General features: G+C 38.4%; 1 protein-coding gene across 1 annotated transcript in view; it reads right to left on the reverse strand.

Moving 5' to 3' along the window:
• gnsa (glucosamine (N-acetyl)-6-sulfatase a) overlaps window positions 1–7,337 on the reverse strand; it is a 16,275-nt gene extending 8,938 nt beyond the window's left edge. Inside the window, exons 1-4 of the mRNA XM_008305223.1 lie at window positions 7,025–7,337; window positions 5,357–5,416; window positions 5,051–5,257; window positions 2,363–2,428 (exon numbers count right to left, since the gene is read on the reverse strand). Of these exons, the coding sequence (XP_008303445.1) occupies window positions 2,363–2,428; window positions 5,051–5,257; window positions 5,357–5,416; window positions 7,025–7,186 (495 nt within the window). The 5' untranslated portion in view covers window positions 7,187–7,337. The remainder of the gene's footprint in view (window positions 1–2,362; window positions 2,429–5,050; window positions 5,258–5,356; window positions 5,417–7,024) is intronic.
• Window positions 7,338–16,604: the final 9,267 nt, after the last annotated feature.

Below are 16,604 nucleotides of genomic sequence, written 5' to 3' on the forward strand. Positions count from 1 at the left end.
TCAGGTTTGAGGTTTGGTGACATTTTAGTTTGACTGAGAGGATTTTATTTATTAACACTGATACTGACAAACACAATTTGCTCAGTAATTGAGGACTAAATTTAATAAACCATCTCATTGGTGGACGGAAGAACACACAGTCCTGGCCTGAAATGCTAGAATGAATTTAAAAAGGTGGAATTGGAGGAGAAAAAACCCCAAAATAAAGAGTCAAAAATTCAGTTTTAGTGTTTTTACATTGTCCTCTGTGTGTTTAAATCGCTCTCCATTTTATTTTCTTTATAAAAAATATCATTTGAGTCCCTTTATTGCTGTTTTTCTGTCATAATTACAGCTTTTCCACACTAAAAAGAATCTGTCTGCACTTCACCGGCTGCAAATCTTGCTTCATCACGGTCACAAGAACTCACATGATCCGGACTATGCTCGGAAATCAGCCTCCTCCACACCGTTTCTCAATTTTTCCTTCAGAATCACGCTTGTTTTAAGTCCAAGTGAAGCTCAGACGAGTCAAAAGGAGGAAGAAAAACCTGACATGAGCGTCTGTTATGATAAAATCTCAGGTCATGAGATCTGTGTTTGTTCAGCCAGTAACAGCGAAGATAAACTCGTCCGTCACGCTGTGACGCGACCGCAGAGTAATGAATTCTGTAAACAAGTTAAAGGCGTTCTGTCAACACAAGAAAATCTTATTTTTGTCTGTTTGTTCGTTCGGCTCCAGTTCCCAGTCACATGACTGCATAAACTTCACAGCGAGTTAAGAGGCCGATGGATCTCAGATCACAACTCTGAAGCAAAGCTGCATAAAAATGAACGTCACAAAGAGAAATATAAGCTCATAAAAAGTCCAAAATTATAACAGCACAACATAAATCTGTCATGTTTTCATGGTACTAATCATGATTTTTGAGGATTTAGAAACATTTAGAAGCACAAGACGTCCTGGCATGCAGAGAAATATTTCTGCACTATTTCCAGATCAGAAATCAAATTTAAGCCAATTAGCGGATGTTAACTCCTTTTGAACAGATGTTTTGATGCTGCTTGAATAAATCAATTTTTGGGCCGTTAAACACTGGATCAGTTGTGTCCAAAGTACCACAAGTGACCACATCATCAGAGGATCAATAACTGTCTTTGAGAGATTAAAAAACAAAACAGAAAGAGCACAAGACTCCCATCAGCATAAATCAAGTCTCTGAAGTGCGTCTCAGGAGAGGAAACAAGGTCAAACTCTCACTCAAGAGCTGCAACTAATGACTATTTTCATAGTTAATTAATCCTTTGACTATTTTCTGGATTAATCAATTAGTTGGTTGGTCTATAAAATGTCAGAAAATGGTGAAAAAAGTTGTCTACAACCCAAAAGATGTTCAGTTTACTGTCATAGAAGAGGAAAGAAACCAGAAAATAGTCACATTTAAGAAGCTGCAATCAGAGAAAATACACTTTTTTCTTGAAAAAATAACAAAAAAATCCAAAAAGCTAACAATTAATTGAACAGTTTACAACCACTCAGCTCTATTTCCCAGTAGATGGTGGGGAAAAAAGCTCTATTTGTGGCAATAACAGAATCATGTATGCAAGGAGAGCAACATAATATTAACCTCCAGCAAATAGACTCCACCCTGACCAAGAAGAAACAGCACCCCACTTTTCATAGACGTGCCCCTCTCTTTGAATTTTGCATCTCTGTGCAGAACGATTCACATAACAGCAGGACAATGAGCTCAAACAGCCTCACAGTCAGCCTCTTTCCTCCACAGTTGTCTGACCTCAACCTCACTTAACATCTACAGAGGAACCGAAACATTCCCGACGTGACAAGAGGCGCTCTGGAACATTGTCACGACACGCTGGGAAAGCATGACTTATTAGATTTGTGCAAATTTGCAAAATCCATGCAGCTGCTAAACAAATATCGGATGTATCCTGAATTCAGGGACATTTTCATTTCTGGCTTATTTCTGGCTAATTATGACGCGTAATGAAATTTTTAAAAAATGCAAAACAGAATTTCCTCCAGTCACGCTCTCAGATTTTTTAACTGTTTTAACATGGCCACTTTGTTTGCAAGGTAGGAAACATTTAGAGGCTAAAACGGTCCACCAGAGTAATGATAAGAAGAAAAGTCAACATAATTCTAAATTATATTAGTGTAGCAGGACTACATTTTATAGTAAGGGCCAATAAAAGATGAGTATTGTTCCAAAAATGTTGGATAATTTGTGCTTACATGGACTGTGATTTGTAAAAGAAGAGCTGAACTGGATGTTTATAGTAACAGAACCAGTTTGTGACGGTCCAAAACGGTCGCTCGGTTATAAAAGGAGGCTGATAAAATGTGAGCTTTCAGTCTTACCAGTCCGAACCAGTAGTTCCAGCCTGGAGGAACGTGCTCCACCCCACCGGCCTCAGCGTGTCCATACTGGAAAACACAAACAGGCAGACACAAGACGTTTAATTACATATTTATATGGTATTACTAGTAGAACACACGATCAGATTAAACAGTTTTGATCCAGAGGAGGGAAGACAAGTAGAAATTGTACAAGAAAATATAAATTTAGAGAATATATCTGGTGCAAAAAGTGAATGTTCATGACGGTAAATTCAACAAGACAAACTAAGATTCTGTTCTACTTATTATAAAATGACAAAAAAAAGAAATAAATAGCGCTTTCGATTTTGCTTTGGCTCTTTGACAGAGAGGAAAAACCCTGAATGAACTAAAAAATTGAAGTCACACACAAGCATGTGTGCAAAAACAGAAATTTTACATAAAAATACATATTTTCGTATAATTTGCAGCTTCCCCGACAACATTTTGGAGTATATTTTTTACTTTTACCACATTTTACTTAGGAATAAAATATCATTCCTGAAAATAAAATAAGTAAAACTGCACAAGTAAGAATGACTAAAATTCATAAAGATTTTTTAAAATGGTTTGAGTGCACTTTGTTTAGAAAAATGGGTTCGAAAAATCTGGTGTAAAGTGAACAAAAATACATTATTTGCTTCTTGGTTATATAAAAAAAACAGTTTAAACAGGATCAATAATCATTTCACCTACTGACATGTTAAGACAAAAGACTGTATTTATAACAGAATGATTCTACTTTAATTTAAATGTACTTTGCAGGACCAAAATTAGAAATGATCTTGTATATTTCTATGATCTATATTGATTAATTCATCCTACTAATTGTATTCAAGGTGGTATTTAATCACAGCATGATGTACTGAAGAACATTTCTGTATAATTCTGAATAGAAAGTTTAAAAAAATGAGTCAACACAAGCAGATGTTGCTTCATTTTTAGGCATCTGAAGCCAAAAGTGTCGAAAAAAAAATAACCTGCAAAGAAAAAAGACGTGAGGAGTGAAAGTGAGGAATGAGGAAGCTGGTCTGAGGGGACTTTCACGAATTTCGGATGAAATGAGGCTTTAAAAATACAAACAAAACAAACAGGACGTCCTGGTTCCTCATTTGTTCGTCTGTTCATCACAAGGAGATTGAACCCGACACTTTATCGTGACCTTAAACAGCCTGACCGCAAACCTTATGACTGCTTTCACTGTTAATCGGCTCAAATGACCGAAAATTAGAAAAATGCTGCACAGAGCATCACTGTTGGAGCATCTTTTCTGAAACCTTTATCTGTTACGATGATTAACTATAAGATATAACCGGATTTCCAAAAGATAGAAAGTCAAAGATGACAGATTTCCTTTTTCATCTCTGTTTTGCAGTTTAAAAATAATAAAGAAAATGAAACGGCACAAACCAAGAGTGCTTGCAGATGTTCTTTGTAGCAGCAAAGAGTCTTTCTGTTCTTGTTTTTGGGGGATTTTCACTATTCTTCCTCTTGCATGAACTGCTCTTCTGAGGTTTCTCCACATATTTTCGATGTGTAGGTCGAAATCTTCAGGATTTTGAAGCACCTGTAGGATCATTATCCTGTTGTAGAAGCCATCTTTTTTTTGTTTTTAGGTTTTAAACAGACGGTGTGATAGTGGTTCTACTACTTGCCACTATTTATTTGAATCCATTCTTCCATCTAGGTTGTAAATAAACAAGAACAAAGCATAATCCCACAGTTTGACAGCTTTTTTTCAAGAAATTCTACATCTTTTTTTTCCCAAACTGTGCTCAGTGCAGCCAGAAACAACCGTACTGATATATATTTCTGGTTTGTTTTTATTTTCTACCAATGTTCCCAAATTGTCAGCACGGTCCCCTTCGTTGCTGTGACACAGGGAATGTCCCCACTGTGGGATTACTGCAAAATGATCTCATCTTAGCTTTGAAAAATCTGTACAGCAGCGTGATGTCGGCAAAGCAGTTTTGCAGCCCGACCGAACCAGGACGACAATCGTGGAATTTTTGCTCACTGTAAGTTTGTTTCCTGGATACTGCAGACTACATTCTGGCCAGATCGGTACGTGCTGCTGGTGCAATAGGTGGTTTTAAAGACAGCCAGAGTATTTATTAAGCCTTAAAATTTGCATTTCCTGGATTTTTCCAACAATAACTGTGAAAAAGCCACCATCCTAACAGACTAATTAAGGTCTCAGATCTTCGTTAAAGTTATCTGAGAGCTCAGATCTTTAAAAAACTTTTGCATGGTGCTCTGGTCCTTTTTTTTCAAAACTGTACAAACACAGTCGTTCTCAAGACATTAAAAAGAATGTTTCACCTTTAACTTCACGCATTTTGAAGATCAGTTCGCCTTCTACTCACTGAACAGGAATTTTTGATGTGTAGTTTAAAGAGCACAAGCTGACAACTATAAATACAAAGAAAAATCATAAAACCTTCCTGCCAAAAAATGAACTTCCAAGCAGCTTCATGAGTAACAGGAAGCTAATCAACTTTGATGTTCAAGTAGCAAATATAAACACGACTGAAGCTTTACGGGAAAAGATGTCGACTCCCTTCATTCCTCAGATAACAGCGGAGAACTCCCCTCTTGAACTCAGCAAAGCAGCTTTGTTCTGAAGCCAAACGTCTTGTTCAGATTTCGGTACTTTGTTCCTGCCCTCACCTGGTTCAGGTATTTCCCGGCGAAGAAGGTGTTGTAGCCGGCGTAGGTCCTCAGCAGGGCGGGGAAAGTTTGGGCCTCCTCGCTCTTCTGCCAGGCTCTGCTGCTGCAGTTCCCCTCCAAGGTGTTGTTGATGACGTGGTGGTTGTGGGGGTACTTTCCCGTCAGGATGCTGGCTCGACTGGGGCAGCACAGCGGGCTGGCAACGAACTGAGGGAGGGCGGAGGAGAGGAATGACCGAGCAGAACACGAGGCAGACACAAAATGGTGCCTTAAGAGGCCCAGTTACAGCCTTCAGATGATACTTACTGCGTTGGTGAATGATATTCCTGCATCGCCAATTAGCTTCTTCGTCTTGCTCAGTGGATTCTGAAAGACAAATGAATATGTTGTTTTTTTTAATGTATTGGCGTCAGTAAGCTCAGTTTTTGTTTCACAGTCGTCAGCAATAAAGCATGCAGTAATGAAGCTGTATAACGTTTTCCAGCCTCCATGAGAACACCTGCTGCATCAGAACCTATTATAGTAATGATAATGGGGCCTCGAACACAGCACAGATTACATGCTTCTGGAAAACGATTATCAATGATTGTTTCACTTTGTAATGGAGTTTTGAAGACGCATCATTTTGTTTTGCACTTTATTTAACTTCTTAACAACCACCAAGCTCATTTTGACGCATTTTATCAACCGCTAAGCTCGCATATATTGAAACTAGAAGACGTTACCTTTCAAATAAAGTCTCACGCATGCATTTTAGCCTCAAGGGTCCTCTTTTATCGGCTTTTCTCTCTTTAAATACAGTAAAATAGTGTGATTTAATGCTCACACAGTATAAATGAAGTGCTGTTTGTAAGAAGACACTAATTCTTTTGGCTAAAAACAGCTTCGGCCTGTTTCTTCACCGTGTAAATTATGACGTTTTTACTGGATATTATCTGTAATTTAACCAATCCGGAAAACTATGCAAAATTAACAGTTAAAAAAGACTTGCTGTTTTTCAATTCTTAGTTTACTGGGTTTTTATTTTAAATAACAGCACTTATCTGTAAATTTATTATTTTTTTTGGCTGATTGAAGTACATAGAAAAAAGTAGTTTAACACTACGGTCAAACGTTGTAAAAGAACAAACTATCATTTGTAAAAATACTGACGTTATTAACAGTTTGGGCTTGTTTTCGTACAGCTAACTTATAAATGAATCCTTTCTTTCTCTAATTTTACTGGACATTATCAGTAATTTAACAGGCACCCATTGTTCAATCACTGGTACAAGTTGTTTTCCTTTTAAACAACAGCAAATATCTGTAGAATAATTATTGTTTTTAGCTGATTTATATACACACACAAAAAATGTAATTTTAAAGTCCAATGCTGCAAAAGTAGGAATTAAAAATTGTAAATAAAATACAGATTAGTTTATGTCAGCTGTGTTTAAAGTTGTGGCTTGTGTTTTTTTCAGGTTCACATGTAAACTGGTTATTATCAGTATTTTAGCAAAGCAGGGACAAAAACGTATTAAATATCAGTGAGTCTTTTACAGTGTACCCTTAAATTAAAGCTGTTGGTCTGCACATATTCAATATATACCTTAACCTTTAACATATTCTAATAAACAGTTGACACATCGCTGTCAGTGTTCAGATAAGTCTGGACCTGCTGTTTGTGGAGCAGGCCTGAAAATTAGCAGAATCCTCAATGAGGTTCTGAATGTGTTTTAGCAGAGGAAGGTTTTTATTTCCAAGGAAAGTGGGTGTGACCGGCTGCTGACTCCGTGAGATGCTACATGATGTGTCCAACCAGGAATGTGACCTGTCAGCTTTATCCCACTGCACTAAATGTCAACTTAAAAACCAAATAATCACATATTTTCTCAGAATTTGGCTCCAATTTAGCTTTTAAAAAAACTACGTCAGGACCCTCGAATAGGCTGCTAACCACTGAGTAAAGTCGGTAGAGCAATACAATTCACTAACCAGACCCCCGATAGCGACGTCCAGGTCGTCGGTGAGAATGAGGACGATGTTCGGTCTCCGGTTGGATCTGGCGGACGCGCCGCCGCTCAGGTGGCTCCACAAGGTGACGCAGATTAGGAGACGGTTTAATAACGTCGAGCGGCAGCAGCGATTTGAGGCCATGTTTACGAAATTCAGCTGTAAACTGCTAAAACTGTCCGTGTGTGGCCGCAGTTCTGCGCCTCGGAACAGCGTGAAATGCGGTCACCGAGTCCTCCGTGCGGGAAAATAAAGGCACAGGCTCGGCCCTGTTTCTGTTTGAGACAGCACTTCCTTGTTTGGTGGTCATGTGACCCTCCGGAAGTCAGCTGACCTGGAGACGCGCAGACCACACGGGAGTGATGTGAAGAAATAAGTCATTGTAAAAGATTATTTTTTAAATGTATATATTTTTTTAATTTAATAAGATTTTAGCCATTGGATATTTTACTTATTTATTTTTTCAAATTTTATTGGTCAGGTAAATTTGGATTACACATATAATACGGTTAGGACTTAAACTTAATATTCACCATAATATTTAAATTAGTCACTCAAAATAACATTTTATAGCCTAAATATTTAGGTTAGTCAGATACATTTGTGTTATATATAATATTGTAGGATCATAACATTATTGTTTGAATTAGTCATATTATAGGGTTAACCTTAATGTTAATATTTAACTTAATATTCAAGTTAATCATGTAAATTTGTATTACATATAACACTGTAGAGTCCTACCCGTGATGTTTATCATAATATTCAAATTAGTTTGGGTATTTTAGTATTGTGAGTTTTGGACCTCGATATTTATATTAGTTGGGTAAATTTGTCCTACATATAATATTGCAGGATTTTAGTCTTGATATTTATATTAATCAGGTAAATTTGTATTTATAACTTGTAATAACTTGTAATAACTTGTATATTCTAAATCCTAACCTTTATCTTAATGTATAAATTAGTCAAGTTAATCCTTATTGTATATAATATTGTAAGGTATTAACTTTAAAATTTAATTTAGTAAGTTAAATTTCTATAATAAATTTTATTGTAGGTTTTTAACTTTAATATTCAAACTTGTTATGAAAATTAAAGTAACGTCAGTCTTATTTCTCTGTTGTAAAACAGTTTGGTGTGTTCTTTAAACTGTGTATTGTAAATAACAGTGGCTTGATTTGAGTTATTTACTTCACTGATACATTTAATTGTCCTATCAGTTTTTAAAAGAAAAATAAGAGCAGTCCTACCACAACTTAGCATTTTAAAGCATTAGACAGCTTTAAAATCAAAATATAGAATTAGGATTGAAAAAACACACACTAAATAATCAAATGAATCCCCTCAGAAGCAAAGGTACACTCTATATTTTTAATGAAATTAATAAATATACATAAAGTGAAAATACCAGCCACTATAGCTATTTTTTTTTTAATTAGCTTATATAATGTTATCTAGGGGAGAGAAATGTGTCATAATTTATGATTATAATACATTATTAATAGGCTATTCCTCAGAGTTTTTAAATAACTTTAAATAATTTAACAAACATGAAACATTTTTATCTACTATTCTCTGTTAACTGCTTAATTACATGCACGTTAACATATAAGACAGTTTTATATTTACACACTTCTTTAAGTACAAAGTTTTTCCTTTGCACGCTGATCAATATACTTACACTTATCATTTGGGTATTTTTTTTAACTCTCAATCTGAGGGGAAAATAAAGCACAGGTTCGACTGTGTTTCTGTTTGAGACAACACTTCCCTGTTTGATGCCATGTGATGCTTCGTCCTGAAGCTTGTCAGCTGATCTGAAGACATGAAGACCACCACATGAGTGATGTGAAGAAATCACACTGTCCCATTTTACCAGTGTGTACCAGTAATTGTCTTGTTGAAACAGGAACAAGACCTTCCGATTGTTGTTTTTAGGTTTTCCTGATGAATGTGGAGGTAATCGTCCTCCTTCATTATTCCATTTACCACAGCATAATAATGCCACCTGCATGCTTGATGGTCGGTTTGGTGTTCTTGGGGTGAAAGGCCTCACCTTCTCTCCTCCAAACATATTTTTGCTCATTGTGGCCAAATAGCTCATTTTTTGTTTCCATCTGACCACAGAACTTTCCCCTAGAAGGCCTTTTCTTTGTCCATGTGATCAGCAGCAACCTTCAGTGGAGCTTTAAGGTTCTGCTTCTAGAGGAATAACTTCCCTCTTCATGGCAGCCTCTCAGCTCATGTTGACGTACAACACAGTGGACACTGACAGCTGTGTTGTAGCAGCTTCTAATTCATTGCAGACCTGTTTTTTGGTGATTCTTGGTTGACTCTTGACCATCCTGACCAATCGTCTCTCAGCAGTAGGTGATAGTTTGTGGTTTTTTTCCTGATCGTGGCAGGGACACAACTGTATTATGCCTTTTATACTTACAAACTATTGTTTGCACAGATTATTTTGAGATCTGGAGCTGATTTCAGTCATTGGTGACTCAAAACTGCATTGATATGCTTGGTCTTTACAAGTGTGCGCAGACTTGTGAATTTTGTCACGTTGAATTTGACCTTCCTCCTCAAATCAACCAGCATATACGCCTGTACCTGTTAAAGATATAAACGGCAGTGGCCACCAAAGCTAAAACACTCTCTGAACTGAATAAACATACAACACACAAATAGAAGAATAAATAGCGTATTTCCATCTCTACCAGCCAACCTGTTGCCACATCTGGTTATTTACTTAAATGAATAAAGAGGCTCTATATGTAGTTATGTGGAAGCATCCATTCACATTTCTTTTTTGTTTTTTTTGACAAAGATGCATGTGTTTTGATCATTCCATCACTGAAAATTAGGAACTGCAGGAGTCATTGGTAATTCAGAACTGCATTGGTATGCATGATCTTTACAAGTGTATGTAAACTTTGACTTATGTTTGAAGTTTGGCCTTCCTTCTCAATGCAGCTAGCAAATACACCTGTTAAAGATATAAACTTGTTTTCTGTTTTTTGTTTGTTTTATGGCACTTATCCATGTTGTTTTCTCCTGACTAGATCCTTGCTTGTCTTGTGTCTACGGTCAGATGTATGACGTTTTGGATTAAAAGCGTCTGCTAAATTAAATTGTAGAATTGTAGAATAAACCGCAACGGCCTCCAAAACTAAAATACACTTTGAACAAGATAAATATACAACACAGGTGCTAAAAAACAACAAAAAATAAACAAAACAAACACGATTTTTTCAGCGATGTTTGTCATTTCCACGTTGTGTTCACTGTTGTCCACATTGAAATGAGTTCAGGAGTAAGTACAGCGTGGCAGACTGCTCCCTGTAGCTGGCAGCTGATTGGTCCAGACACTTTGGGCTCCTCTCTGATTGGTCCGTCCCGCGGCTCGAGGCACCTGCCGCACCTGTCGCGCGCCTTGAACAAAGTTTGGCAGAGAAGTTGAGCGGAGTGGACCGGTCCATTGTTCAGTCCTGGAGAGGGGGGAGCAGGGAGTTCCAGTCCGGAACATTCAGGAAGGAGAGTGGAAGCCGCCGAACGGGTCTCCACCTTTGCGAGGTGAGGAATGGAGCGCTCCAGGAACTCTGTCCTCCTCCGAACGCTCAAAAAAAACTTTTTAACGGCAGCGCTTTGGTCCAGAAAAATGGCAACCAGCGTTTAGAAACAGCCAGAGGACCTCAAAGTTAATTAAACTCGTCTACCGCTAATGACAACAATGGCGACGGAGCTGAAATTGAACGGGAGTGAACTTCTGGAAGTTGACATATGCGACGGCGGGGTGGGCTCCGAGGACGAGAGCGGCGTTTACGTGAACTCCGCCGCCTCCCTCCAGGATGACTTCTCCGGCTTCCAGCAGTGGACGAGCCCTGCCGAGTCACCGAGTGACACATCATCATCTCCGGGACGACAGGAGGCTCCCGGCGGGCACGGAGCTCCGCCTGGCACCGCTGCTGCCACCCAAAGGACCGAGGCGGCCGCTGACAGCGACTCTGAGTCCCTGGGAGACGGGCTGAGGGCTCCGAGGACCTCCATCGTGGACTGTCTGCTGGTGGAGCTCTACGAGACGTACAGCGGAGGCAGCAGGAGGCATGCGGACAGCTGGGACAGCTCCACGGAGGCATCCGGCTCTGATGCCTTCCTGGGCCGCAGCAACTCCGGGTCCAGCTTCCTCCAGGAGCTCCAGGAGAAGCACACCAGGAGGCACCAGATGAACTACCTGGCCCAGAAAGGTGAGGGCTGGTTGGATGTGTGTGTGCAGGAGTGATGGCAGATCCTGCACAGGGACACCAAGCTTCACTCAAATCCAAAATCTGTCAACAAACCACTTCAATTAATTGTCATTAATTAGCTGTAAAGGATGCATTTAAAGTGGGGCTCTTTATTTGTTCATCCATAAATCAAGCAGCTGTTTTATCATCAGTCTGAAGACTTAAATTGGATATTAGTTCAGATTTTATCCTCTTATTTGCGTTATTTTCAAGCTATTTTGGTGCAAAATGATTACAAAATGTGAAATGCGGTGCCCTCTGCAAAGCAAGGTCATCCCACTGTATTCCTGTTCATGTTCCACATTAACATCACATCGAGTGCAGGTTGGCCAGATCGCTGCTTCTCAGAATTAGTCTAATTTATGATGATTTATGGCTACAATCGTGCATAAAAGTGTGCCTCGGAAATACTTGCAAGCATAAACTGTGTTGAATGCTGATTTAGAGCAACAACTCTTTAGATAGTCCAGGAAAAAAGATGCAGATGTTGATAAAGGGAGAACCCAAAAAGTTCCATAACCCCAAATCTGAAGGTTAGATCTGATAACTGTGTAGCTGGCAAGAAAACTGGAAATACAATTCATGGCCCAGTGATAGTTTATCTAACGGCAGCAACTTGCAGTAAAGCAATCAAGTGTGTTTCCATCTGTACCAGCCTACCTGTTGCCACATTTTGCTTAAATGAGTAGAGACGCTCAATGTGTAGTAATGTGGAAACATCCAGTCACAAAAACAAGCATCCTGCTGTGAGACTGTGAAACAGAAACAAGTCTGTAATGAAACACTTGATGTAACAAAAAAAATATTTAGCTTTAATGTACAGCCTTATATGAACAGTAGAATAACGTCCAATATCCAGGAATCTTGATATTGTTATGCCGCTTTTGATCAACAACTAGTATATCACACTATTTTCAAGTACCTTTAATGCATGATCAGAATGACAGATAAATAGATCCACAGGTGTTTTTTATTTATTTTTAAATATTGTTCTTATTGTTGTAAAATGAAACAAGCAAATAAAAAAATGTTTGATCCAGGGCTACTCTTATAACATGGCCTAACAATGTCACTGGGTCATGCTGATTATATAGCCGATTTGTTTTTGTCTAACTGATTATTTTCTTTGATTACCCAATCTGCTTTAAGTGACAACAGATAAACCTATAAATACGTTTTTTATCTGGCATTTTTAGGCGGAGGATAGATTACACTCTATTTGAATTTCCCAGAAAGATGGGATTTTTGTCTCACTAATACAGCAGAAATCGGAACCACAACATGCATCACAAACACTTACAAGATCTAAAATGCTGCTGGATTGCTGCTTTTTAACTACAGGTATTCACAGGTGACTTCTTTGTGGACTCAGTCTCTGCACATGAAGTTAAATGCAAACAGATCAACTTTGTACTTTTAACTGATTAAATGTCATCTTGATGTATCACATTTGTGTTAAATATGTTAAAAAGCTGCACGTCATGTATGGCTGAATGATATGCAAATAACTAAATAAGTAAATTTTTAAAAATCACATTGCAATTATTTTGACACATATTCTGAATGCAACATGAGTTTTAGTGGGAATAGTTATTTTGGGATTTGTTTTCCACTAAAAAGAATATAAAAAAGTACCAAACAAGTATGTTTCCCTCATACATCTCTGTAGCAACACAGTGCTTCATTTATAATGTAGTGACACTTTTTGTCTTGATCCAAAAACTGCAGATTGTACAATCTGGGTATTGCACTCGGCCATATTGCATGTCACAGTTAGCTGTTCAGGCCTCATATCAAGGCTTGACAGAGTTGAAAAATACCTCAAAGAGATGCATGCTGGATAAACATGACCAGAGAAATCAGAAAACAGAAAACCGTGAAGATGGAAGAGAGAGACTTTGTGGAATACAGAAATCTTGAAAACTATCAGTGCAGTTCCTTGTGTAGCGGCTGAAATAGTCACGGACATTGTTGATTACTGATATCAGGATACAAATGCACACATGTAAACTGTAGTTGAAGTATTAAAGAGCCACCAACTGACCTAACATCCTCTCCAAATAGAAAATATGTGACAGTATTTACACTCAGGTATTTGCAGGTATGTCTATTTATTGTCAAGTTAATGTATACTGATGTTATGTATACTGATACACAAATGTGCCCACAAGACCCCACAATATTATATATAATACAAATTTACCTGACTAAGTTAAATATTAAAGTTAAGAACCTATAATATTCTTCATTACATAAATTTACCTGACAAATTTAAACATTAAAGTAAATATTAATGTTAAGATCCCACAATATTATATAATAAACACCTGACTTACTTAGATATTAATGTCAAGAACCTACAGTACTAAGTACTAACTATTTACATATTAAGGTAAATATTAAGGTTATGACCCTACAATACTAATTACTGCTTGATGTATAAGATAACATTAAGCACCAGGAACTGCCATGACACTAAACACTGAGTCAGTGACATCGATGGAGTCCTAACTGTGTTTACCTGCTCTGCATAATAAGGTCAGGTCAGGGGATGTTTACATCTCAAGATAACACAGGTAATTATTTAATTATGAGTAGCCCCGTGGTGGCCCTGATTGGGGCTCATAAATTATCCATGTTTTAAATTACAACTACGCATGAGGCAGCTGAATGATAATCTTTAAGTCAGAGAGCAGGAGACGGAGGGAGACGTTTGATAATCTGAGACTTTTGAACTTTGAAAATGGCCTTTTGCACAAGCTTGATTTGCTTGTTTGACTGCTCAGACGTTTCATCATTCCCCCGCTGTGAGTTTCTAAGGAGAGGTATGTGTCTAAGCCAGAGGTTTATCTTGATGTGTCCCTGGTCTGTCTGCAAGGAGGCAGCGTAATCAGATGTTGGAAAAACAGACATGCTGGCGTTTTTCACACACTTGTACATACACAAACACGCTGAGACGCAGAGGAGAATCGGCGTGTTGACAGATGATTTACGACTCCTCGGGGCGTCCCGCTGTGTTGCCTCAGAGTCTTGAACGGCATGTTGCTGCCATTGTTTCCTCTGTTGGAGTGGAGTCCTACGGTAAACACTGGCAGGCCGGAGAGCTCAGTGTTTGCCCTCTACACTGTTAAACAATGCAGAGGGCTGCCACTCGGGAAGAGGAAACGCTCTGATAATGAGTCAAAGAACCGCCAAAACATGAGACTGCTGTCTGTTTCTAAAGTGTCTGGTGACGGATTAAACCTTCGGAAGTATTTATTGATCAGCAGCGGTGTGGTTTATTCAGTAAGCTCATCAAGTCAGCTCTCAACCTCATAAAATGCCTCCAAGGACTTCTTTTCATGATTAGTTCACCTGCATTGACGCACTTTATGACTAAATTCACATCAATTCTTCTCTGTTTAATTGCTCTCAAAGTGTTTATTGCAGCAAGATTTTTTTAATTCATTTTTTTGTTAGCACATTTAGAACAGCAGGCACTTCTTTCCACAGTTCTTTCCAGTAAGAAAAGGATTATAATTGGTGTTAGAAATTCACCTAACAAGTTTAGATATCAAGGCTTCAGACATACAGTGTTATTCATGATGTGATTTTACCCAACTAGTTTACATATTAGAGACGAAAATGCCACAAAAATGAATAAAATACAACTTTACCTGATTATAAAGCATAATAAAGCTGATATTTCCAGATTTCAACAATCTTCCCGACACAATTTTGAAAATATACCTCTACAACCAGCATTTCAGGGTGAGATACATGTACAAACATAACAACTTTCTAATGCAAAATATATATTTTTTTCTTTTTATAAAGGTGATGATAAAAAAAATCTGCAAGTATTGTTCTATGAAATGATGGAAGATCTGGAAGCTAGCTGAGACTGTTGTAAAAAAAGAAAAAAAAAAGGTAGTGCAGTTGCCCTGAAAATAGCTTGTATATAATACATTATGGGGCTAGAAGGTGGAGCGGTGGTTAGCATCGTTGCCTCGCAGCAAGAAGGTCACCGGTTCGCGTCCCGGTGAGGACACCCAGGATCTTTCTGCGTGGAGTCTCCATGTTCTCCCCGTGCAGCGTGGGTTCTCTCCAGGTTCTCCGGCTTCCTCCCACAAGTCCAAAAACATGCTGAGGTTAATTAGTGATTCTAAATTGTCCGTAGGTGTGAATGTGAGTGTGCTTGGTTGTCTGTCTGTAAGTGTAGCCCTGTGATAGACTGGTGACCTGTCCAGGGTGTCCCCTGCCTTCACCCTGAGTCAGCTGGGATAGACTCCAGCCCCCCACGACCTTAGTGAGGATAAGCGGTGTATAGATGATGGATGGATGGACAATAAAGTAAAATATAAAACAGCAGCAAATAGTCACTATAGGGAAAACATTTGGTATCTTAGCTTGAAGATGGACTAATTCTAAGGGCTGTTTATTTTCTATAAGAGGTGGTAATAATGGGTGAAACAAAGCGATTTGTTTACTTGTGGTGGAAAACTGTCTTTATTATTGCTGTTAGCAGTGTTAATGATTCCTCAGTGTTAATACTCTTCTGCTTGAAAATTTGACTCATTTGTTTAACAGTAAGTTTGCTCTCTAAAATTCACTTGATCATAGTTTAATCCACAGCATTGGGCTCTTTTTATTTTATTTAGCTGCTCAAATGGGAATTATTGTGTTTCTCTTAATAATAACGTAAGGCCTTGCTCTGACTATGGAAGGTGCCCTGAGATGACTTACCTTATTATTTAGTGCCATATAAATACAAATTTAATTGAACTTTATCCACAAAAACCAACAACACAATGATGACAACTGTCCTGTGGATCTCTGTGGGTCTCAGATCTGTGTTACCTTCAGTTAAAATCAGATTTTAAAGGTTGTGTCTCCATAAATGGGAGCAGAGTGTGTGTGTTTTGTGTGTAGCGGGTGTTCTGGTTTTTATTTCCTCTTCGCCTGCAGCTTGGAAAACAAACTAATGAGTGTGATTTTCTGATCTATTAGCGGAGGGCAGACGCCACATGAGAGCAACCGTTTGTTTGCTGTATTTTGCACCAACCTGAGTAAAGACACTGGTGTTATGATTCTGAAGCAAATGTGGAAAACAGAAAAATACAGAAAGATGGATCAGGGCTCAGCTACTCATCGAAATATTATCGAAATTGCAATATGGATCACTGGCAGTAGTTGACATTTCTGTCTGTATTTATGTTTTTTTCAGCCCCGGAGGAGCTGTGTTCAATCATCCAGGAGGTGAAATATCGCTCCGGCCTGCAGTCAGCCAAACTCATCCGCCA

The sequence above is a fragment of the Stegastes partitus genome, unplaced genomic scaffold (genome assembly GCF_000690725.1).
Source record: "Stegastes partitus isolate 25-593 unplaced genomic scaffold, Stegastes_partitus-1.0.2 Scaffold2442, whole genome shotgun sequence".
Lineage (NCBI taxonomy): Eukaryota > Metazoa > Chordata > Actinopteri > Pomacentridae > Stegastes > Stegastes partitus.